This window comes from Trachypithecus francoisi, unplaced genomic scaffold, assembly GCF_009764315.1.
Source record: "Trachypithecus francoisi isolate TF-2019V2 unplaced genomic scaffold, Tfra_2.0 Lachesis_group0, whole genome shotgun sequence".
NCBI lineage: Eukaryota > Metazoa > Chordata > Mammalia > Primates > Cercopithecidae > Trachypithecus > Trachypithecus francoisi.
The window spans coordinates 58,472,345-58,496,021 of NW_022681453.1; the positions used below are offsets into that span (position 1 = coordinate 58,472,345).

Genomic DNA, 23,677 nt, shown 5'->3' on the forward strand with positions numbered 1-23,677 from the left:
AGGATGGCCCTGGGGCGACTGCTCCTGTAGGGAGCCTAACTCTGGGAAAGCCTCCTTATTCCACCTGGGAGGTGGTCAACCCCCTTCCCCACTCCAGTCAGACTTCCAGTGCTTCACCTGTGAGGGTTCCACCAGGACACCAGGAATAGAAAAGGCTCTGGGTCCCCAGAAAGTGCATTTGAACAAGATAATTATTTAGCCTAATGGAGTGCACACAAGACGTGGCATGGCACATTGTCTGCTGGCAGAGGGGCATCCAGAGGTTCTTGGAGTGGGTGGGTTATGACAGGGACAACCAGGGTTTGTGGTTACCATCAAGCCACAAATGATGAATTGGAGGTCACGACTCAATAAGTCATGATGGCGCTCCAGTGGAGTGTCGGCGGGGCACGGGAGGGCGCAGCAGACGGGCGGTTCGGAGAAGGGACCCACATTTCTGTGTGAGCTGGTCATTGTCGGGGCCATCATAGTCAGTTGCAAGTGCCCAGGAGAAGCCTACTCCACACTCAGGATTCTGTGTTCCCTGGAGCGTGCGAGAGGCCAGGCATTGGCTCCCTCCCATGCTTCATACACCACACAGGCCGGGAGCCTCGCTCAAACCCGCCCTGACCTCTGACTGTCCTGGCTTCTGCCCTCCTGAGGCAGGACTCTTGTCTCCACTGAGGTTCTTTCTTGCACTTCTAAACCCCACATCCCACCCCTTCAGGGCCTCCACTAGAGGGTGACTCATGGCCAGGGAATGCCAGTGAGAGCCGCTGAGTGGCTGCGTCTGGCTGTAGAGTAGCCAGTGCCTGGTGCAGAGTAGTCAGCAGTGCTCGAAGGACAATTCACTTGAGCTCCTGGGCCCCTTTCCCTGGAAATAGGTGTATTTTTGACAGGGTCTTGTTGAAACAACAGTTCGGAGCACAGACATGACTGCAGGAGTAGGGACTGATGGCATGTGGGACAGGCTGGTTGTGTTCCCAGGCCAGGATGAGTCCCTCAGGCAGCACCACGCAGGTGGGCCGCTGAGAAGCAGATAGGATGTAGACTGTGTAGTCTGGGTCTGGAGGTCTGAATGCCTCTTGGGAAGCCTTTGAGCAACTGAGAACCCCTGAGAGGTTGGAGCCTGCAGCCAGGGCGGGAGAGCCCTTTGTCGCCCTCCCCGCGGGCCGCAGTCTTCAAAGTCAGTGTCCCAAGTGGGTCCTCAGAACCTGGTAGGGGAAAAGTCTCTGAAGGTCAAGCAGAGGAGGGTGAGTCCAGAGAGAGGAGGCGGCCAGCCAGCAAGGTCAAGAACAGAGCAGGGGATTTGGCAGAGAAGGGGGCAGGATTAGCAGAGAAGACAGAATGAAAACATCAGGGAGATGGAAAACAAAATACTTCTGCAGTTGTTGATGGACTTGAGCTGAATAAACAAGCAGGAGGACTCCATTAATCATTCCTAGTTAATGAGTTTGGCCTTCAGAGGCCCCAAGCAAATGGCTTTTGTAACTTCTTCCAAAGCTCTAAGTGAAAGAAAAAAAACAAAAACAGAGGTTAATAAATGACAAGGCATGACATCTTCATGGGCCCAAAATAGGCCACTTGGGCTTTGGAAATGGCTCCCTGAGCAGGTGGAGATGGTCACTCATTAGATTTTCTCCCCAGGAGGTGGGACCTGGTGGAGGACACGCATCTCTCAGGGAGGCCCCGTGCCGGTGGCACACGGAGATAATCTGGTGGGTTCTCACAGCCCCTCCTCCTACTTTGCAGAGCAAGGAACTCAAGGCTCAGAGCAGTTAGATGACCTGCCAGGGACAAGAGTAGAAACTGAACCTGAGTCACTGGTCTCCCAGGCCCCATGTCCCAGGGAACCAGGATGGGAATTTGATGGCACAGGTTGGGCTTCCTCCTTTGCATCTGTTTGCTTTGTGAACTTGGGGAAATGGGGAAGCTTTTGCAGATGCCAGCAGTGTGCCTCACCGTGACAGGATCACAGCCCTGCCATGAGAGGTGTTCACTGGGTGCCAGGCCTCGTGGCAGGCTTCTGTGTGCATGTGTGTTTGGGGTGATACACACATTTACCATCTAAACCAGGTTTAAGTGCACAGCTCAGTGGCATTCGTACCTTCAAACATTGTGCATCACCACCATCCATCTCCAGAACTTTTTCCTCTTCTCAAATGGAACCTCTGTCCCCATTCAACACTGCCTCCCCAGTTTGCCCTCCTGCCAGCCCTGCACCTGGCTTTTTATACATGAACTCTTTAAGCTGCAGTGTTGCGATGCTTGGGTACTATTTTTACCCTTCTTATAGCTGAGGAAACGGAGGCTTAGAGAGACCAAGAACTTAGCCAAGGCTCCACACAGCTAGTTAAGGGCTTGGTGCTGGGTCTCCCTGTCCCCAGAAACTGTCTCTTACCTGCTAGTTTGTCCCAATTGGCCTTCCCTTTGAATTTCCCCAAAATAACTTCCTCCTGTTGGAAGTATGGAGATCTACAGCCAACAGGCAGGGGCCTCCCATTGATGTTACTGCGTCCTGGGCAGGGGAGCAGGGAGTGTGACCCTGGCTCATCGGGGGTTCCTACCATTGGCGGGAGAGTCCGTCTGACCTAAGAGCCATCATACTGCTGTGCATTTCTTAGTGAGACAGGGTAGAGGAGTCAGCCGTGTGCAGGCAGATGTCTGTTGCCATCCAGACTACCCAAGAGGGACATAGTTTTTTGTTTGTTTGTTTTGAGATGGAGCTTTGCTCTGTCGCCCAGGTTGGAGTGCAGTGGTGCAATCTTGGCTCACTGCAACCTCTGCCTCCTGGGTTCAAGTGATTCTCCTGCCTCAGCCTCCCAAGTAGTTGGGATTACAGGTGTGTGCCACCACACCTGGCTAATTTTTGTATTTTCAGTAGAGACAGGGTTTTGTCATGTTGGCCAGGCTGGACTCGAACTCCTGACCTCAGGTGATCTGCCTGCCTCGGCCTCCCAAAGTGCTGGGATTATAGGCATGAGCCACCCTACCCAGCCTGGACATGGTTTTTCAACAAATTGTGAGAGGAGATGAGAGTTGGAACCCACTCCTCCTGCACCCAAAGAGCTCACCCAGCCTGCTGACATGGGTGAACGGTTTTACTCTAATAATTGCAAATCTTTCTCAACATCCCTGCTAAGTGGGCAAGATCCTCCCATTTCACAGAGAGGAAAGTGAGGCTCAGAGAAGCCCATCACACAGCTCTTAAGCGAGGGAGGGCCGAAGAGGCTGCTGGAGTGTAGCAGTGTTCTCCGGAAGCACGAAGGAACTGAGAAATGGGGGTTTGTGCTGGTCTTGGCCCTGATTCACAGTGACACTGGACCTTCCTGTCTCTGATTTCCCCATCTCAAAAAAAAGGAAAGAACCTTTATTTTTAACTCCTTTTGAAGCTTAGCGTTTGAGCTGCAGGTTTGCTCTAATTCAGTGGCAATTCAGGTTTAAAACCCCTTCGGCAGACACATGAGTCAGAGGTCAAAAAAGCAGCCCCTTCTCTCGGCCCCTCTCGAGAGCCTCCTGCTCCTCTTTTCCCTTATTCCTGGTGGCAGTCTGATCTCTCCAGCCCCTGTCAGCACATGGAAGGGATTTCTCCTCATTTGTGTTCCTTCCCTGGATTTTCCTGCAACGCGTCCCAAAGGAGGAAGGGGTTAGATTTGTCTGGTAGGAATGCTGGGGAAACGTCCTTCCCAAAAGCCTCGTTCAGATGAAAGAACATCTGGGTCCAGGTTGGATTAGCTCTTCGACTTTTGAAGGAATCGGATAGGCCTTGGAGAGTGTGTTCGTTGGCAGGGAAGTTTGGGTGTAGCCATCCAAATTTAAAGTGCTGCTGTGTGCTCTTTAACCCCAAAGCTTCTCTTCTAAGACTGTGCTACGTGCACAATGCCTGCGCACAGGAGGAAGGGAAGAGTTGAGTCTGGAGACCATCAGCTAGGCATGAGATCAATGGCGATGCCTACCCAAGGGTGGAGTTTTATCCATTTAAAAATGAGGCAGCTTTCTGTGTAATGATATGGAGCAACCCCCAAGATAAATGGTTAGGCACAGAGATGGAAAGGTTTAGAAAGACTGAGAACCCCCCTGGAATGTTACCTACGGAGGGGCCTTTTCCAACCAGCTTCTTTTCCTTTGGGAGCCCAGGGATGGGTTCCTGGAGTCCCAGGCAGCAGGTGGTTACACAGCGTGTGTGCACACATGCAAAGTCCTCTCATGGGTCTGTGATCCCCAAAGGATTGAAAGCCACTGTGTGAATCTGACCTGAACTGCCTGCCATTCAACTGATGGGGAAACTGAGGCTCAGACTTCCCCTGAGCTGCCAGGCAAGTTGGTGCTAAGGTCCACCCATTCATCACATTTGCTGAAGCAGCCAATGTGTCTGGCCAAGCTCAGCATTCGAGGCCCAAAAGTGAGTGTGATACCACCCTTTTCTTCCAAGAGGATGGAGATCAATGAGGGAGGTTGTCATGGCAACACATTCATGCCCCTGAATGTGCCAGGACAGAGGGTCAGCATTGGCTTCAGAGGCGCAGTTGTTCTCAAGCTGAGCTTTGGAGGATGGGGAAAGGCATTCTGGCAGCAGGAACAGCCTAAGCGAAAATGCAGAGGTGTGGAATATTTGGCCAACTGGGTGTGGACCACCGCATGTCACATTGTCTGGCTCCGAGGAGTGGCAGGTGGGAGTCCCCAGGCACAGCCGGGGAAGTCAGGCTCCCACACTTGAACTTGATCTCACAGGCCAATTCTGGACACAAGGATGGTCTCATCTGCTCCTGCACTGTGTGTGCCTGGGCCCTTCCCTCTGAGCAGTAGGCAAGGGTGGCCTCAGCGTCGGCCGTTCACCAGCTCTCTCTCTTCCCCTCCTCAGTTTGTTGAAGTCGAAGGACAGATCACATCCTTGGTTGATCTTTACCCATCCTTCCTAAGGAAGGGTTATCGTCGGGAAATCTTCATCGCCTTCGTGTGTAGCATCAGCTACCTGCTGGGGCTGACGATGGTGACGGAGGTAGGTGGCTCTCTCACCTGTGTTTCGGGCTTGGTGCTCCAATGCCCTCCTCAAGGCCATAGTGGAGGCAGCAGCTGGGTGAGAGGGTCAGGCAGGGGCTTCATCTCCTAGCCCCACCCAATTCAGGGGTCCTGCTTGGGCCAATACTGGGGGCAGCATGAGGGGGCTCAGGAGCCCACAGCTGACCCAAACTACCCAATTATTTTGCCTGTTGCTGTGGCCACACTGTGACCACCCACTGCCCTCTGTCCTGATAGGCCTGGGAAGAGGATCTTCAGCTGAAATCCATTTCACAACTCTGTTCACCCCTGACTGTGTGCCCTTCTCGGGCCTGGGGGTGGGGTGGAGACATTCTCAAGGGTAAATGCAGGCCTTCCAGGAAATACCGCAGCACCATGTAGAGGTGCACGGCCTTGCAGGTCACCTGCCATAGGGCCAAGGCCAGGGGTGTGTGGGTGGGGGTGCATACACTATTCAGAGGGTGGGCAGGGGCTAGGAAGAGGGGCGATTTCAGATGCAGACAAGGGAAGCAAAGAGCAGAAGGGAACAGGAACATCTAAGACGTGTCTAGCAAGAGACAAGCCAGATGAGATAAAGACTGTACTAAGAATGGAAGCCCAGCATCCAGCCAGGGCACGCTGTCCCCTGCATGCCCCCCACCACCTCCCCTGTTCCCCAGGAATGGGTCCCACTTAACAATTCTCTGAAAACCCAATTCAGGGCTTCACTTCACCATTTTTCCTTACCAGAAGTAAAAGTGTTTTTCTGGAGGTGTTTGTAAGAACCCCCACCCCAGAAGTCAGATTGCAGGGCCGCTCACTGAGCAGCTGGGTGACCCTGGAGTCTTCTCTGTCAGCTGCACTTGGTGTGAAGCACCTCCTTAAGAAGCAGGCTCCCGTGGGCCCATCATTTTGCTTTCATTTATCTGTATGTGTGTTTTTAATTACCTTTGGCAAACATGAAGTTGAGCATCTTTTTGTATATGTATCTGGTCGTCAGAGTCTTTGCCCATTTTTCTCTTGGGTTTTCTTGTGTTATTGATATGCCAGAGCTCTTTGTATATGAAAGAAATGGGAGACCAGGTAGGAAATCGACCTTCTGTGGTTTTTTCTTCACAGGGTGGCATGTATGTGTTTCAGCTCTTTGACTACTATGCAGCTAGCGGTGTATGCCTTTTGTGGGTTGCATTCTTTGAATGTTTTGTTATTGCCTGGATATATGGTGAGTACAGATTTTTTCATGTCCTTTCTCAAGGTTCTCCTTTGGGCTTCTCTACTTAGAAGCTTCAGAAGCAGAGAATCCTAAGGGAATTCAATTTGAGTTGAACAGTAGGCCCTCCCTACCTAGACTACACAAATAATCTCACTGTAGCCACACTGAAGATCCTCCTGGTGCTAAAGGTGCAAGGTGTGACTGGATGTTTTCACAAATTCAGAACTTGGTTGTGCAGGACCTGGAATGTTCCCTTTTTACCTCCTTGAGGCCTTGGGTTTGCGTTTGGGCTGTGCCTAAGATTGCACACCTAGGGTTTGGGGTGTGTCTCAGATTGCCAGAAGAATACAAGATGCAGAATTACATTTGAATTTTGTGTAAATGTCTGTTTCTGCCACACTTGGATATCCATGATGTGGAGATGCAGAGGCCTGGATCAGTCCCAGAGACTCCCCCGTCATGGCCCCTGAGCCGCTGCTGGCCTTGAACGCTGTGTCAGCAAATGTCCCCCTCTGTCTCTTGCAGGAGGTGATAACCTTTATGACGGTATTGAGGACATGATTGGCTATCGGCCTGGGCCCTGGATGAAGTACAGCTGGGCTGTGATCACTCCAGTTCTCTGTGTTGTGAGTTCCATTTCTGTGGCTCTAGCTGGTGGCCTCTTCTCTCCAGGGCTTGACATTTTCACCTGCTAAACCATCTTTCATGCAGCATCTGTTCAGCATGGGCTTGTAATAAACCCAGCTTCGGCGCTGCCTGCGAGAGGGGAGGAAGGCTGCTCCAGGGGGTTAGCTTGAGTTTTGAAGGATAAGTAGGAATTTGTCAGGAGGAGAAAACAGGAAGGATATTTCTGGCAGAGGAGCCAGCCTGTGCAGGGCCAAGGCATCCTAAAAGAGGACAGTGTATCTGGAGCATGTTGAGAAATTGAGAGGATCCAGAATTGAAAACACATTCTTTCCCCAAACCTTCCAGAGGTCATGAGCTCAGTTTGGGTCACTGGGGAAGTAGAGGGGCCTTTGGGATATCTAGTAGAGAGGTCTGAGACATTGGAAACAGGGTGTTTCCATGGAGAGGTGGGGGTAGTAGCTTAGAGAGGGGAAGTCCTGGGTTCTCCCAAGGATAGGAAAGCTTTGGACTCACCCAGGCCCAAGGGCATCGGTGTGCCATGTTGTTCTTCCCACGAGGATGCTCTCGCCTGCCATGTTGGAGTTGGCCTTGGCACCTGCCCATGCAGTCTGCTTCATGGTCCCACTCCAAGGTGCCAGTGAATGGGAATTCCTCCATGGCAAAGCCATCAGGGTTTGCAATCAGTTGTGACCACTGGAGCTTATTGCCAGGGAGACAACATCCGTCGTGCCATTCACAACTCCACTATGGGGAGCACAAATGGCCCAATATTCCTTGGATTTAGGGGCCAGGTGCTGAGGACAAATAGGCCCTCCCCTCCGTGACCTGCTGTCAGGCCAGACTAAGTCAATGTTGCTGTTAACTCATGATATGACCTCAAGCAAGTCACTTCCCTCTGTGGGCCTCAGTTTCCCCACTTATAAAACCAGGAGACTGTGAAGGAGGACCCCGGTGGCAGCTGACGACCTTAGACTGTTACTGTTACTTAATATGCATGAAGCCTTTTCCTCTGAAGTGTGGACTTTCCCCCCACAAAAATAAGTAATGGTAAGAGCCAGTAACCACAACAGCTGGCGAGTTTATCATTGGAGATGAGTTTAGTTGACCCACCTGTGTTCTCATCCTGGTTTAATGTTTGCTTGTGTACAGCTCTTCTCACCACTCTGACCCTCGGTTTCCTTATCTCCCTCCCCGAGGAGCTGGATATGTCAGAGATAGGCTGCATTCCCAGGTGGTGAGATGAGGTCCCCCTCATGGAGAGGAATGGGAAACAGGCAGGCACTGGCTGCAAGCTCCTCCTGCTTAGGAGGGCCCAGGGCAGCATCTCTTGGGACTCACTCATCTGAGCCACAGCCCTACACATAAGGACGGGAACAACAGCAGGGCCAGACGAGCAGTAGGTGCCCAGTAAAAGATGCCTGCAGGCTGGTGCTCTCCCTTGGCCCATCACTGACTCTGCTTTAGAAAGATGCATCTTTCTGTCAAATCCCAGTTAGTAGGTGTTGAAGAGTTCGGCCATTTTCACATTATGGACCAATCCGAGGCCACCCTGGGCTCTCCTCAGAGATGCTCTCATTCTGACTAGAAGCAGAAGCCCCGGGAGCCCCCAGCCAGCCTTAGGTGCTCTTCTCACAGGGAAAGGTGGGCTTTGCTCCCTTTGGAGGCACAGGGCTGACCCCACCCCACCATTCATGCATGCTGATGGCCACTGGCCATTAGTATGGAGCTGGGGCTGGGCTGTGGACACCGAACAGGGCAAGGCCCAGGTGCCCAGGCCCCTGCTGCCTGTGGCTCAGAGATTGAGATGGAGGGTGGCAGTCAGGGAAAAAAGGCTTTCATCTACGCTGCTAGCACTTACGGTGCACCTGCTATATGTACCTGGAGCTGCACTGGGTGTTAAAGAAATAGGACAAGACACACACGTGCCTACTCTCAGACTCGCAGTCTGGCAGAACATGTGTGTCCAAGAGATGGTTACAGCCACTCGCTTTCTGGAAGGAGAGATCTGGGTGGTGCCTGGGCAAGTAAGGCAGGCCCAGTGGAGCCAAGTTAGGATGAGAAGAAGAAGAGGGGGAAAGAGGGCCAGGCAGAGGAAACAGCCTGTGCCAAGACCCAGAGATCAGTGGCAGAGGAGCTAGAAGGAATTCTTCAGGGTGACTGGAGTGTGGACATGGAGGGAGAGCTGAGGCAGCTGAGAGAGGGAGGGGCGCAGCCTCTGCTGACACGCCCGGCCGCACTGAGTCTGGACTGCATCTGCTGGCACTGGGAGCCACAGAAGGGTTTTGAGCAGGCAAATGACTCTGTTTTCCCCGGGGGGGTGTCCTTATGGCAGCAGAGAGGGGTGGGAGACCTAAGCCAGTCCTTTCCCAAGGAGAGAGACCCTTCCCTCGGGTTGAGACCAGTCCTGGTCCCAGAAGCCCCCGACCCCCCAATGCCCAGGACCCCTCTCCTGACTGCCCCCATCTCTCTGCAGGGATGTTTCATCTTCTCGCTCGTCAAGTACGTACCCTTGACCTACAACAAAACATACGTGTACCCCAACTGGGCCATTGGGCTGGGCTGGAGCCTGGCCCTTTCCTCCATGCTCTGCGTTCCCTTGGTCATCATCATCCGCCTCTGCCAGACCGAGGGGCCGTTCCTTGTGGTGAGTGCTTGGGCCCAGGGCCAGGGGAGGTGGGAGGCGCGAGGCCAAAGGTGATGGTTGCTGGTTTGCTGCGTGATCTCAGGCGAGTCACCTGCCCTCTCTGAGCCATAGTTCCCTCACCCATCCAGTGGTTCAGCTTGTGGGCAGGAGAGTGCATTGTGGGAAGACGGGAAGCAAGTACAGTTCGCATGGGAGAAGGCTTTATGGAGACATTGGAAGCCGGGCTATGGGGCGAGGAGGAACTTGCCAGGTGGAGAATGTGATAGGGAAGGTGTTCCTGGTGTTGGCAGGGTGGGGGTGGGCAGTGAGGCTGGAGAGGTGACTGTAGCTTTGGATGCCAAGCTAAGAGCTAGGGCTTTATCCTGGGACTAGTGGGGCCATGTTCCTGAAGTGGTGGGACAAAGACAGGAACCTGGGGAGGAAGCCTGAGCCCCACCCAGATGCCTTCTCTTATTGAGGAGCCAAATTTAGGATCATCCCAGCCCACGCTGGGGTCTTCTCCGGATCTGTGGCGGCAGCCAGACCTCTGCCTTTGTGCCTGCTGGGGCCTCCCCTGGCCCCACCTACCTTCAGCGTCCTCTCAGAAATTCCTCCAACAGCCCTGGAGATCCCAGGCCCTGGCAAAGGCCCCACTCTTTCCAAGAAATTCTTTTCTCAGAATCTCCCTTAACCTTTTGAGCTTGGGCTGGCTCCAAGAGTGCACTGTTTTGTTCAGGGCTGTTTTTATTGTTATTCTCTTTTAAAAATCTGGAGCCAGGATGTCCTGGGGCCCTGGCTCCCTGCTGGGCTGGGTCCTGTTTCCTCCTGGGCAGGGGAATGGCCTGGAGGTGGTGCTGGTGGCAGGGGAGGGAGGGGAGACTGAGGAAGCTGGCAGGGCAGGAAGAAATCCTTGAAACTGGGGAGGCCCCTGGGGTTTTCCTGTAGCTTTTGACCCATTCTATTTTTTCAGAGGACAGAGGGCAGGACCCCAACCAGTCTTTAGCCAGAACACTGAATGGCTCTATGAGCTGTTAACAGACTGAAATACTGGGCCTGGGGACAGACAGGGAACAGTGACTGTCCTGAGCCCTCCAGGTGACCCCTCAATACTCCAGGCCAACCCAACCAGAATTTCCAGAATGTCCTTACTCTCCAGAAGCCAAAGGGTTCATTAGGGCACAGCAAGGGGTCTCTAAAGGTTCTGATTGGTCTAGGGGTCTCTGTTCTGATTGGTGAGTACCCACAGCAATTACATACCATTGGTTCAGGGGGACATCCAACAGGTCACTAACTTAGTGTCCTTCAAAGCCTCATTTTAAAATATTGGTCCAGCCCACATTTAGAAGTTTGGGTGGAGTGGAGTTGGCATGGGGGAAAGAGGTTGGGGAGCGGGTGAGGGCAGGCTTCACCCCACACTGGTACCGTCCTCCTGTGCCAATCTGAGTTCACCAAAGGCCCCTCTGAAGGCAGTTGAGCCACCATCAGTCTATCTTTCTTTATGTGCCCCTCAGGGGCTCCCACCTGCACAAGTTGAGGCATCCTGCCAGCCATGAGCTTCTCTCTGAGCCAGTTTCTGGCAAACCCAGATCTCTGTCCCAGGATGGTTCCAGCTCTGCCTGAGCCTCCTGTGTAGGCAAAGCCCCAAGTGGCTGCCTGGGGATTTGACTCTCCTCCACCCTCCCATGCACAGCCAATTGTATGGATGTGGAGAGGCAAAGTGATGGGGGGAGAGCTGGCAGGTGGCTCAGGTGAGGGAAGCCATGGGGGTAGAGCTGGGAGCAAACTAGAGAAGGTGCTGTATGGAGGGGACCTGGGCCTGGAATTGCCAGATCTTGCAGCTTTTCAAGAAAAGATGGAAAACTGAATTTAAAAAATAATAATAATAATAGAGACAGGGTCTTGCTCCTTTGCCCAGGCTGGAGTGCAGTGGCATAATCACAGCCTCAAACTCCTGGGCTCAAGCGATCCTCTTTCCTCAGCCTCCAGAGTAACTTGGACTACAGGCACGTATCACCATGCCTGGCTAATTTTTTTTTTGTTGTTGTTGTTGTTGTTGTTGTTGTTGTTGAGACGGAGTCTCTCTCTGTCGTCCAGGCTGGAGTGCAATGGCCGGATCTCAGCTCACTGCAAGCTCCGCCTCCCAGGTTTACGCCATTCTCCTGCCTCAACCTCCCGAGTAGCTGGGACTACAGGCACCCGCCACCTCGCCCGGCTAGTTTTTTGTATTTTTTAGTAGAGACGGGGTTTCACCGTGTTAGCCAGGATGGTCTCGATCTCCTGACCTCGTGATCTGCCCGTCTCGGCCTCCCAAAGTGCTGGGATTACAGGCTTGAGCCACCGCGCCTGGCCAACGCTAATTTTTTTTTAAGAGTTAGGGTCTCACTGTGTTGCCCAGGCTGCTTTTAAATCCTGACCTTGAGCGATCCTCCTGTTTCCCAAAGTGCTGGGATTACTGAAAACTGGGTTTTTAAATGAAATACCATAGCTTTTAATAAGCAGCTTTTAAAAGTTTGTAACATACCTAGGTTGAATGTAAATGCCTAGAAAGAGGGCTTGTTTTGTTTGTTTGTTTGTTTGTTTGTTTGTTTCGTTGGTTTCAACTGCTGGCCTATTCAAGTCTCTGAGTGGACACTTGACAAGAGGTGGACTCGGGGTGGGAGTCTGGTTGAGTCCCAGTTCTGACATGGATTTTCTAAGTATCCTTGGAGAGGGACACTCAGCCAACTGTAAGGACAAAACACCCTGCTCAGGAGTGATCTAGAATTCCCATTCAGCTCCTGTCTCTTTGAAGGGCAGCTCAAATGCAAGCGAGGTTCTCCAAGCCCTTAAGACGTAAACCCTGCTGGGAGGACTGGATGCCTTCTCGGAACTAGGAAAGACTTGTCTCTGCAAGAAGGCAGGAAGTGTAGCTTATGGGAGGCTGAGGAGTTTGGAGTTTCTCCTTGGGGAAGGTGGGAGCCATGGAGGCTTAAGACAGTTGTCCAACTCAGGGCATACAAATGACAGGAACTCAACTGCTGCTTTGCAAGGCAGAGGAATCAGGGGGAGAGAATCACAGGGAGGCATATTTTAGTTCCACAGAAGAGAAAAGCATGTGAAGGTTGAGTCCCCCATCCCTATAGGAATGTAAGCAGGGGTTTGGCCAAGGAAGGAAACTACCAACAGGAGTTCTGCCTTGAGTTAGGGCCTAGCAGGACCTTAGGAGCACCTTAGTTCAATTCCATTATTTCCAAAAAGAACAAAAACAGGAGATCAGAGAGGGTGTGAGTTTGCCCAAGACAAACAGCATATCAGCCAATTCAGGAGGAGGCAGATGGCCCCGGTGAAGGGGAGACCAGGCCACCTCACCTTTCCCCCCTCACTCCTGTCATCCTTCTCCAGAGAGTCAAGTACCTGCTGACCCCAAGGGAACCCAACCGCTGGGCTGTGGAGCGTGAGGGAGCCACACCCTACAACTCTCGCACCGTCATGAACGGCGCTCTCGTGAAACCGACCCACATCATTGTGGAGACCATGATGTGAGCTCTCTCGGGTCGACGGGGCCGGCCGCTTTCCTGCTGTTTACTAACATTAGATTCTCATAGGACCAGGTTTACAGAGCTTTATATTTGCACTAGGATTTTTTTTTTTTGTAATTGTCACAGAAAATGTAATTGTGGGTATGTGTGTGCGTGTGTGTGTGTGTATCGTGTGTGTGTGTTTTGTTTTGATTTGGGGGATATTTTGTACAAAAAGAAAACCCACGGGAAGATGTCCGTGGAGAGCCAGAGCTTTCATACTGAATTAGATGTATTTTATGGGAATTTGGTAAATTTTTCTTTGTATTTTTTTTTACATATAAGTATATATACACTTAAAGATTGTCATATACTTTTACCACTTGAATTGATCTTCTTGCCAGCAATAGATCTCATTTTCAAAAGCAATTCTTCGGTGCTGTGTAGCTGGCAGAAAATTCTGTCCAGTAAACGCAGGATGGAATTTTCCTGGGACTCTACACCCATCTTAAGGTGGTATACCTTCCAAATCCTGGTTCAGATGGAAGAAATAGCAGGAGAGAGGACCCACTAGCTGGCAGACCCAGAGGTAAGGAGAAAGGAGGACTGTGAGGAGACACCTCATTAAACGTAGCTTAGCAAAGAGAGATGCCAAAGGAATGAACCAGTCCTTCACATAAAGGAGACTGGCCGAAGCTAAATGAGGAGGCCCTATAGCAGAAGTCTGATTCTAAGAGCAGTAGCAACTTATACCAGAAGCAAAATCCCACTTTTAATTTTGAGATGGTGAGTGGATAGTCAGTAGACCATCAACGCCCATTGGCCAGAGAGGGAGCTGCTAGAGATCCAAGAAGGCTGGCAGGAATGAGGCTCACAACTCAGCCTCACAAGAGGTGGTGAAGGCACAGGAGGCCACAGTCCTTCCTGGGGCATTCCAGGCAGAGAAGGACTAGAGGCTCTCCCGGCAGGAGCTGGGGTCTCAGGGCTCAGATGAGTCTGTTGCATTTGAACGGGGTCATAACAGATTCTGGTCATTCCCCAGGCAACATCTCAGCCTCTCTTAAAGTTGCCTGCAGGAATGAAGCATGCCATACCTGTTGAGGGACTAGGGGAGTGGTGGGGAGGTGAGTGGATCAGAGGATATAGGCCCCAGGCATGCAGGTGGGCCCGGTGTCGGGGAGGGGTGCTTTCTTTCCTCATCTCCCCACTCCCCACTCTCAGCCTGGGAGACTCCTGCCAAGTCCTCATTAAAGATGCTACCCCAGGCTGCCCTGGCACCTAACAAGGCACACCAAGAGCAGCTTTCGAGTCTGGATCCTCCACTGGGGGAAGTGCTCCCAGTTCAGAACAAGGGCAGCCTGTGGTGCTGACCTAGAATATAACAAAGCTCTTCACTTCAAAACCCCTGCAATAGCTGGTGTCAGACATTTACCACCTGGGGACCCAAAAGAGAAGGCCTAGGAGAGTTTTCTAGAAGGTTAGGATTGTCAGGGTCCTGGCCCCCAGAACTGGCTTGACCAAGGGCCTTATGTGGAGCAGAGGTTGTCTCTGAACCAGGAGAGAAGGTACTATACCTTTCAAATCCCGTGGGCAGACACACCCCACCCAGCCCCTATTTGGACCTAAACTGTGCCATTTGAACAGTCACTTCCAAGCTCAGTCTAAATGAAACGGAAACACGACCACGCACATAGGCAGTGACTGACTGCCTCGAGGGGCGCAGACCAGAGAGTTTTCACAGCAGGGGCTCTTGGAACCCTGGAAACCCCCTTCTTAAATTTGGGAGGAGGAGTAAGCCTTTGGTGCCCCCCTCCCAAGGGGCAATTCTGAACCCCATCTTTGGCAGGCATACATGTTTCACTGTTTCCAAAGCTATCTACTCTGCCAAACAACACCCAGTCCTATTCCAAACTCTCAACGATTTTAACTTGTTCCTATTTTTCTATGTATTTATGGTTGCTGTTGTGTCTGATTTGATTTTACTGTTTTTTCCCTGATTTTATGGAGTAGCATTGTGACCTGTTTTCCTTTGTCTTCTATAGCTTTCGTAAACTAACCACTGTCAATGATTGAGGGCAGGTGGCACGTGAGGAAGAGGGGGCTTGGCACGCAGTGGCTACCCGGGCATTTGTGGTCATTTCAGTCTCCATCTCCCCAGCAGGGGCTCCCTGGGTGAAAGGCCACAGTATTTTGGGTTGGTAGGCAAATTGTAACATTCTGGACATGGCCTAAGGAAGGCCTCTTCTTATAAGATTCCCAGACCAAATTCTAGACCAAAGACATATGCAGACCAAGTCCCCAGGCCCCGCCTGGAAGGAAGGCCGGCCACCTTCCCCAAGCCGTTCCTCGACCCTCCCCAAGGCACCTGTCTCCAATCAGAGCCCTCTCGCCCAGCCCTGGCTCTGTGTGCAGAGCGTAGCTCTGTGAGTACCTGTGTAATAATGCTTAACCTTCATGTCTCCGTCTAAACGAAACTTTCTGTGAGAGCTCATGACTCTGGTCCACCTGTCTATAGAGAATGGGCAAAGTCCTTCACCTGCTTTCTGCTTGGGATGGATCAGAAATGCTGGTGCTCGCACATAGCCCAGCCAGCCAGATCTGGAAAGGAAACGAGAGGGTTGTTTAAAGCAACTTTTTAAGATGAAGTGGGAGATGCCGCGTTGAGATGGGCCATGCTAGGGCCACAGTGGAGATTTCCTGATGGTCAGGGAGAGAAGGGCCTCCAGGGTCCCCTAACCCAATGCCCTTGATGTAAATGAGGTAACTGAGGCCCAGGGAGGAACTGTGAGCCAGGAATGGATTTTCTTGAAACAGCTCTAGCTGCAGGTTCTCCTAGGTAGGTGCAGGGAATGGTGAATGTATGACCAGGGCCGCATCCAGCAACATCCTCAAGGTCTTCCTGACAACCAAAGATAAGCCTTTATGGAAAAGGAAATGCCCTCCCCTCCATGTTCAGGGATGAGGGGAGCAGCAGCACCCACACTCCCACATCCTCGCAGAACTGGACCCGTACTGTGGCTTGGTGAGCTGGGTGACTCCGGCCTCGCCTGCACACCCCAGCCCTGCACGGGGCCCTCCTTCTTCCCAGCAGCCCTTGGTGAGCTAGGAATTGAGATCCCTGTTTGTGCAAGAGGGAACTGAGGTGCAGAGAAGCCAGAGGTGTGCCAGATCCTTAGGCAGGATTTAGATGAAGTCGCCCTGGCTCCAGACTGACCCCAAGGCTCTCCAGGGAGTTTCCAGAGAGCAGGAAGTGGCCTTGGATGCTCTCCTTCCAGGACAGCATAACCCCTGGGCCATGTGCAGCTCCTTCACTGCCCCCCGGATCCCCAGCACACCCCCAAAGACAGTGGGGAAACACAAGGGGAGAGCACAGCATGGCCCCGCAGCCCAGTTCAGGGCACTCTTATATCGCCCAGGTACCACCACACAATGGTCCCCCACCCAGCCAGCATCTCCCAGCACAGCCCCTCTCCCTGGGGAAATGCTATGGGTAGCCAGTCTAAAGGCAGAGGCACCTAACTGCTCCCCCCACCCCACCCAAGACTCAGACACAAGGACCCTAGAGAAAATCCTTCAAGGTGGCCTGAGGTCCCATCCATCCCTCAGACCCATGTGGTCCCAGGCCAGGCTGTCTGTGTAGATGCAGTAAATACCACTGTGTGCAAAAATCAAAGTACAAAACCACAAGACTAAACAAAACAAACCCAGAGAGCAAAACTTGTAGAGGTGGGCAGTCCAGAAAGCAGGGGGAAGCCCTCCCCCTTTCCTTCTCTCCCTGACCCTCAGAATATATATCATTGTAATAGGAAGCATTTTTTCATTGTTCTCTTGTGGGTGTCACTACAGACATGTTCTGGCATGTTCTCCGAGGGATGGAGCATCCTGTTATATATTTGACTTCAAATTGAAATGTTGGCTTCATTTTTTTTTTTTTTTTACCCAATTAATCTCCCAATCCCTAGCAACTGTGACTCTGTATTTAGCACAAGAGAAAACTGAGAACGTGGGTCTTGCCTCCTTCCAGAAATATGTCTGGCTCATCAGGACATTTTTTTAAAACTTCAAAATATTTTTAAGGTATTTTAAACTTTTATATAAAAAAAAAATCAACCAACAAGAGACTCTTCTGAGGAGGAACATTTGTATTTGAACAAGATCCTTGGTGTGTAGTTCAGTCTTGCAGTATACAAGCTTTTGTGTATAAATGTTTTATGATTCCCTGTATTTGCAGGGGTTTTTTTCTCTTTTGCTTTTTAGATAAATATGTATATTGATATTTTAAATTCATCTTTGCTTTTTTTAGAGGAGTTTGTAATCACCTTATAACACAAAAATAAACATTTCCTTTTTAACATCCAACATGTGTGGCTTGTGTTCTGTGTTATAAAACACTTTACATTTTATAAAGGGCTTCCCGTCCAATCCCAGGACGCTCCTCAAAGGTAGGTATTATCCCAGGTTAGAGGTTCCGACATGGAAGCCCACAAAGGAAGCAGCTTTCTCGCTCGGGGTACACAGCAAGTCCATGAAAGAACCTGAATTCGCACCCGGGCCCACGAGCTCTTGGCTCTACTGGTTCTACTGATTCTACCTGCTACATGCCCAGCCCTGTACAACTGGGAGATCTGGCAGCAGTCACCTGACCCTCAGTTTCCCCATCTGGACTAAACCATTGTTCCCATCAAGGCCACCGGGATGATTGGAGGTGATGCTGTTAGCCTTAGGTGCTCACCTGCTGCGGCTTTCAGTCCCTCCTTTTTAGCCTTGGGCTGCCCTGTCGGAAGTGCAGAAAGCAGGTGGTGGGTGGCGGGGGGGGGAAGCATAGAGGAGAAGCAAATCTGATTGCCCTTCTCCCACTTCCCCACCACCAGGTCCAGGCACTCATTAATACCCAGTTAAGGCTCTCTGGGGTCAGAACAGGTCCACGTTCGGGGCAGCCTTCCTGCCAACAGCACCCCCACCCTTTGGGATGGACAAACTCGGGAGTCAGTTGAGTCCTTTGCCCAACTAACCAGACAAAATTCTCAGTAACTCATTTATAGACAATGTTAGAATAAAAGACCACCCTACCCCCATTTTCTGGCTCTTTATGACAGCCTCTGCCTACCTCCCTCCCTCTCTCTATGTGTCCTGGCCATGTGGCTTGTGTTCAAGCCCTGGTTCCATCCCTTACTGCCTGTGTGGCCTTGGGCAAGTTACTCAACCTCTTTGTGCCTGTTTCCTCATCTGTAATGATGGGACAAGAATAGAGTCCACCTCTGAAGGCTACTGGGAGGAACCAGCAAATTCTTGCAAAGGGCTTAGAGCAGTGCCTGCCGCCTGTCTTGGCCTTTCCCCTGCTTACACCGCTCCCAAGACAGGATACTCGCTTCCTGGAAAAAAGCTCTTCCTCTGCTCACAGAACTGTGGCCTCCCCAGTGGGGCCTGGCCCTGGCCTCTGGGTCCCAGACCCCACAGCTCACCTACCCTAGACACTTTCTGGACACTCCAGGAGAGCAGCCAGACCCAGGTTGCCCTCCTGCCAATACCTTCTCAACCTGGGCTAAAGAGACTCCATACGCAGGCACCACTGTTTGCCTCTGGCTTTCCGCTGCACAGAGAATCAAATCCATTCCCCCTGATCCCTGCTACCTCCAACCTAGTCTCCAGCCTCATTCCCTTCTTCCCAGGCCTTCTTTCTCTTCCTTGAAACCATCAAACTCGTTCCTATCTCAGGGCCTTCGCATTGGCTGTGTCCGCTTCCTGAGACACTCTTCCTCCAGGTCTCCACGGAGGCTGGCTCCTGTCATCAGGTCTTATTGCAAATGTCGCCTCTTGAGAGAAACTCCTCCTAACATTGTGAGCTAAAGCCCCTCACCCTGGTGCCTCTATCCCATTACTCCTTTTTGTTTTCCTTGTTGCCCTTGATGCCTTTTGAAATAACTATTTATTTGCTTACTTGTTGATTGTCTTCCTGCCACCAGAATGTGCAGACATGACCTAAATCTGTCTGATTCATGTTGCCCAGGGGCTGGATGATGGAAGCAAATGGCAAACTTTTTGAATTAATGAATCATCAAAATCAGGTGAGATGTCACCAGACCCATACAGAAGCTGACTTGCCAACCCGTGATTTTGTTAAAAAAGCAAACTTCTACTCTAGGTGGATTTAAATAATTTTATTTTAAAAAAATCATCCCCATAGCACTTACCCCAAGCCACTGCAACCCCTGGTGGGACAAAGACTTAGATGAGGGCCCCAAACAGACCATAAGCGGCCTTTGCAATACAGCCCCTTGGCATTTGTGCTTCCCAAGAGCCCTAAGAAAACCCGATGTAGAAAAATACTTTACAAGGAATATGTTCTCATCTCAGCCAGAGAAAAATACAGCTTTGGGGGAGGGGGTGGTGGAAGGGGACATGTCACAGGGGCTGTTCCCAAAATGCATAGGCAGGCAGGGCGCTCACTGGGGAAAGGTGTCAGGAAATGTCAAGTCGGGGATGAACCATCCCCACGAGAAGCCAGAAGAAATATTGCATATGAGGAGGCCGGCGTGGCTGGAGGCCCAGCACGGGCCTGATTGCATACGTTTGGGAGAATGGCAGAGGCCTCAGCCCGAGGAGGCAGAGGGGGTACTGGTTAGAGTCAGGTGCGTCTTCCCTCGCCTGGAGTCCTGGAGTCAATGCAGTTTTCCCAAGCCGAGAGGCCCTGAGAGTGTGTCCTGTCCAGCCCTACTGCTTAGCAGAGGTCCAGAGACACTGAGCCACCTGTCCAAGGTCACACAGCTATGGCTGCTTGCGTCCAGAAGCCACACCTCTGCTGTGCTGTCCCTCCCCACCAAAGTGAGGGCTCTTGGCTTTTGCTTGGTGCCCTGTGACAGGTAGGCAGTGCCCTTTCCCCCTGGGCTAAGTACACAGGAATCCAAGAAATCAGAGGTGCTGAGCACCCCAGGCACAAGCATGCAGGGCCCTCAGGGAGGGCAACAAGGGGCAGGGCCTGGGGAAGTGGAGGGGAGGGGTAAGGGAGGCAGGCCCCGGGGAGACAGCGTGAGCAGTTCCCCAAGGGGGCCTTGGTGGGTCGGTAGACATGGCTCTGTCCCTGACCAGGAGGCCTGTGTCTGCTCAGACTATCCACCTGTGATCATCCAGAGGGGCTGGGGGTTCAACCCAGACAGGGTCACACAGCAAACAGGTAACAGACCCAGGGTGAAAAGAATAGACCTCTTGACTCCCCATCTGTTCTCTGAAATGGAAGAGCACTTTTCTGGCCTCCAGGATCCCAGGTTGGAGACAGGTGGAGGTGGGAGTGGGTGCCCCATTTTCCAGAGACCCCTGTGAGAGCTGGGCCAGGCAAAGCACATCTCCAGCCCTGGCTACACCCGCCTGCCCACTCCACCCCAGGCACCACTTGCTAGACCAGCCAGGGAGGCCCACACCCTTCTCAAAATGAAGAGGGTCTCTGATTTGTGGACACTGAGGACAATTATTTTAAGGGATGCTGGTGCTTCCAGATTTCAAGTGGGAATAGACTTCTTTGAATAAGCACTTTGGACACCCTCCACTGGGCAAGTGTCCCATCTTTTCCTCTGGCCCATCTCTCTCCCATCTCCCTCCCTCTTTCTCCTCTTCCTCCACTGATCTGGCTGTAAAGACAGCGCTACGCCTCACAGGTCCTGTGTCCATCACTTTTCAATCTTCATTGGATGACAGGCGAATGGAAGCTCCAGGGTCTTTTGTCCCAAAAATGACCCCTCCCACAAGGAGGGGCTTGGGTTGAGTGGGCGCGCAGATGGGTCAGTGGCCCCACGGCCTACAGAAGAAGCAGGAGGACTGAGAGCCCAAGGCCTATAGAGTCTGCCCAATGGGCCCAGAACCACAGTCTCAAGTGCCAGAAGCTTCAGACTGAGATGCTGAAATGAAAGAATCACCCACTTTCGGAATCAAAGGGCCAACACTTCCTGGGATCCCAGACGCCCCAACTTAAGAGTCTCATAAGTGGGGACCAGATTCTGGGAATCTGAGAATCTCAGGACTAGCAAGCCCCAAACCCCCATTCTGGAGAAGCGAAGGAGCTGGGCTCCCATCTGAAGCAGTATCCTTCCTGGTGGCTGAGTCTCTAGAGGAAGTGGCTCCCCAACCCCCCGAGCGCGTGTGCACGCATCATGGGAATGCCTCATGCCCCAGTGCATGACTGCGCTGGGGTATCCAGCTCCTGCCTGCTCACCTCCTGTGACCGAGAACTCACTCCTCCTTGCAGCTCATTCCAGCTCCATGGCTCTGCTGGGAGGAAGTGCTCCCTACATCTTCGACCTCTCCAAGGAGGCCCCACAGGGACCTGGGATAGCCACCAGGCCTCCCTCCTCTCGGCTGAGCAGCCTGTGCCAACCCTTCTTAAGGGAGGCTCCTCTGGGCATCTTGGAGACCCAACTTGGTGAGAGACCCCAGCTGTCACTCCAACTTGGGCAGGCCTCCCTGCCTGGCACCCCAGTCACCACAGACCTGGGGAATAGAGACCAAGCATCACCCCAGGCTCAGGGTCTGCCAGACCAACAGATGAATGAGTGGGTGGCCGCTTCTCCAGCACAGCTACGTGTCTGGGATCCAGGATCTGCCTGGGTGGCCCCTTAGGAGTTCGGCCCACATGCTGACTTCAGAGCATCTGGGGACTGCTGGGGCCTGGCGCTCGGGGGGCCCGGCTGCTGTGTGCCAGTGGGTTGCGGCTGATGACCAGCTCCAGGACATTGCCCGCCTCGGCCAGAAGCGGCACCGCCAGGCAGCAGTCGAAGTCCCGTGTACGGACGTGGTTGACCTGCATGGGGCACAACCAAGGGAACAGAGCCGAGGTGTCAGCCCTGCGGGGCTGAAGGGAGCAAGAGGCATGTGATGTCCTAAAGGTGGGCCCTGCCCCAGCCTTGACACAAGCCCTGACATCTCCAGCACCACACACACAGGAACATTCTTCCTCTCTCAGTCGTTCTGTTAGGTTTCATCAAAGAGAAAGTCCTAGGAAGGGGCGGGTATACCCTTCACACCCCTCTAACTCCTGTTTTTCTCCCTTTCTCACATGAAAGAGCAGACCACACACTCAGAGAGCCTCCTGCCTAGAACTGTGTGATGTGACATTGTCTTCTTTCTATTTTATTTGCATTTTACACCCACTTTCTATTTCAAAGCAGGGGGTGCTAGATTTGCACTCCTAATGGAGACCAAAAGTTTCCTTTCAAAGTCAGTGCAAATTGAAAAAGTGCCATCAATTTAGAGAAAACATGAATTAGTAAATTTCATATAAATATGGCAAAAACCACACTGAGGAAGCAAAAATAGCCAGGGCATGAGAAGGGGCGGCACGGGGTGCCCAGCACAGGATGCCCCACGCTTCCCAGGCTCCCTCGCGGTTAGGAAGGTCACATGAGGGGTTTGGTCCATCAGCTGTGAAGCAAGGTGACGAGTGTTGCTTCTGGGTGAAGGCAGAAAAATATCTATGTGTGACTTTCCAGTCTGTTTCCTCTGCTGTGGAGGCTGAAGAGGCCACGTGTCTTAGAGAGTCAGTTCCAAGATGGGCAGATGCTCCATCAGCCCTGGGAGAGGAAGGTCCCCACTGGCCCGCAGTGGACATGGGGTGTAAGAAAAAAGGTCTGTGTGTGCTCAGCCTCTGAGCCTCGGGGTGCTGGGGCCCGCATCGCAACTTAGGCTAACCTGACTCAGACGACTTGCATTGTCCTGCCCTCTTCACAGGTGATAGATGCAGGCTCTTTCCCCACCCTCAGGCTAGGAAACAATGCCACCCCCACTATGCAACCCCTGCTCCAGCGTTACCTGCAGGACCCTGTCGAAGGGCCGGAGGCCCCCGCGGTGGGCTGGCCCATCAGGGCGCACAGTGTGGACATAGACGCCTTTTTCCAGGAGGCCATCTGAGACGCTGAAACCAAAGTCATTCCGCATGGGGTCCTTGTGCAGGGTCACCTGGAAGCAGGAGGAGGAGGTTCCTGGAACTCTGACCTTTGACCCCAGCCTCTCACAGTAGCCCAGATCCCTTGGTCTGGCATTCAGCGCCTCTGGTCAACCACACCCCCCAGGCTGCAGTGCCCCAGCCTCCTGCCCCTTGGCCTTCACCCACCCCCAACCCCTCCTCCTCTCTCCCACAGCAGATGCTCCAAGCCACAACACTCAAGTACAAGGGAGCCCTTAGGAGTGACTTCCTTTCAGCCCTTTCTCAGTCCTTTGGCTCCATCAGGGAGGAGGCCTGCCCAGGGCACTGTTCCCTTCCCTGACCCTCACTCATTCCCATTTACCAAAGAGCTGCTCAGAGCTTCTGAGGGCCATTGGCTAGGGATTGTCCTCATCTTTTCGTTTTTCTTTTTTTTTGAGATGGACTTTCACTCTGTCACCCAGGCTGGAGTGCAATGACGTGATCTCGGTTCACTGCAACCTCCTTCTACGGGGTTCAAGCGATTCTCCTGCCTCAGCCTCCCGAGTAGCTGGGACTACAGACGTGCGCCACCATGCCCAGCTAATTTTTGTATTTTTAGTAGAGACGGGGTTTCACCATGTTAGCCAGGATGGTTTTGATCTCCTGACCTTGTGATCCACCCACCTTGGCCTCCCAAAGTGCTGGGATTACAGGCATGGGCCACCAAGTCTGGCTCGTATCTTATTTTTACATAATGACCTATAGATGGCACAAGACACTGGCTTCTCATTGTGTGAGATACATAGAAGTCACACACACGTAGAAGGGTTTATATGTTATGTGTAAATACG

The 23,677-nt window shown here is 52.3% G+C and overlaps 2 protein-coding genes across 11 annotated transcripts in view; one reads left to right on the plus strand and one right to left on the minus strand.

Moving 5' to 3' along the window:
- The window catches only part of SLC6A6 (solute carrier family 6 member 6), an 87,938-nt gene extending 70,642 nt beyond the window's left edge, over positions 1 to 17,296 (plus strand). For all 3 annotated transcript variants that reach the window (XM_033210802.1, XM_033210801.1, XM_033210800.1), the window contains 5 exons: positions 4,841 to 4,978; positions 6,097 to 6,199; positions 6,716 to 6,816; positions 9,291 to 9,461; positions 12,822 to 17,296. In XM_033210802.1, the coding sequence (XP_033066693.1) occupies positions 4,841 to 4,978; positions 6,097 to 6,199; positions 6,716 to 6,816; positions 9,291 to 9,461; positions 12,822 to 12,962 (654 nt within the window). In that variant the 3' untranslated portion in view covers positions 12,963 to 17,296. The remainder of the gene's footprint in view (positions 1 to 4,840; positions 4,979 to 6,096; positions 6,200 to 6,715; positions 6,817 to 9,290; positions 9,462 to 12,821) is intronic.
- Positions 16,859 to 23,677, minus strand: part of GRIP2 (glutamate receptor interacting protein 2) — a 66,549-nt gene continuing 59,730 nt past the window's right edge. For 4 of the 8 annotated variants that reach the window (XM_033210796.1, XM_033210799.1, XM_033210798.1 and 1 more), the window contains 2 exons: positions 22,733 to 22,879; positions 19,081 to 21,725 (listed from right to left, as the gene is read on the minus strand). In XM_033210796.1, coding sequence (XP_033066687.1) covers positions 21,567 to 21,725; positions 22,733 to 22,879 — 306 coding nt within the window. In that variant the 3' untranslated portion in view covers positions 19,081 to 21,566. Of the gene's footprint in view, positions 21,726 to 22,732; positions 22,880 to 23,677 lie in introns of those variants that run through there. The other 4 variants (XR_004437038.1, XM_033210797.1, XR_004437039.1 and 1 more) reach the window with 4 other exon arrangements.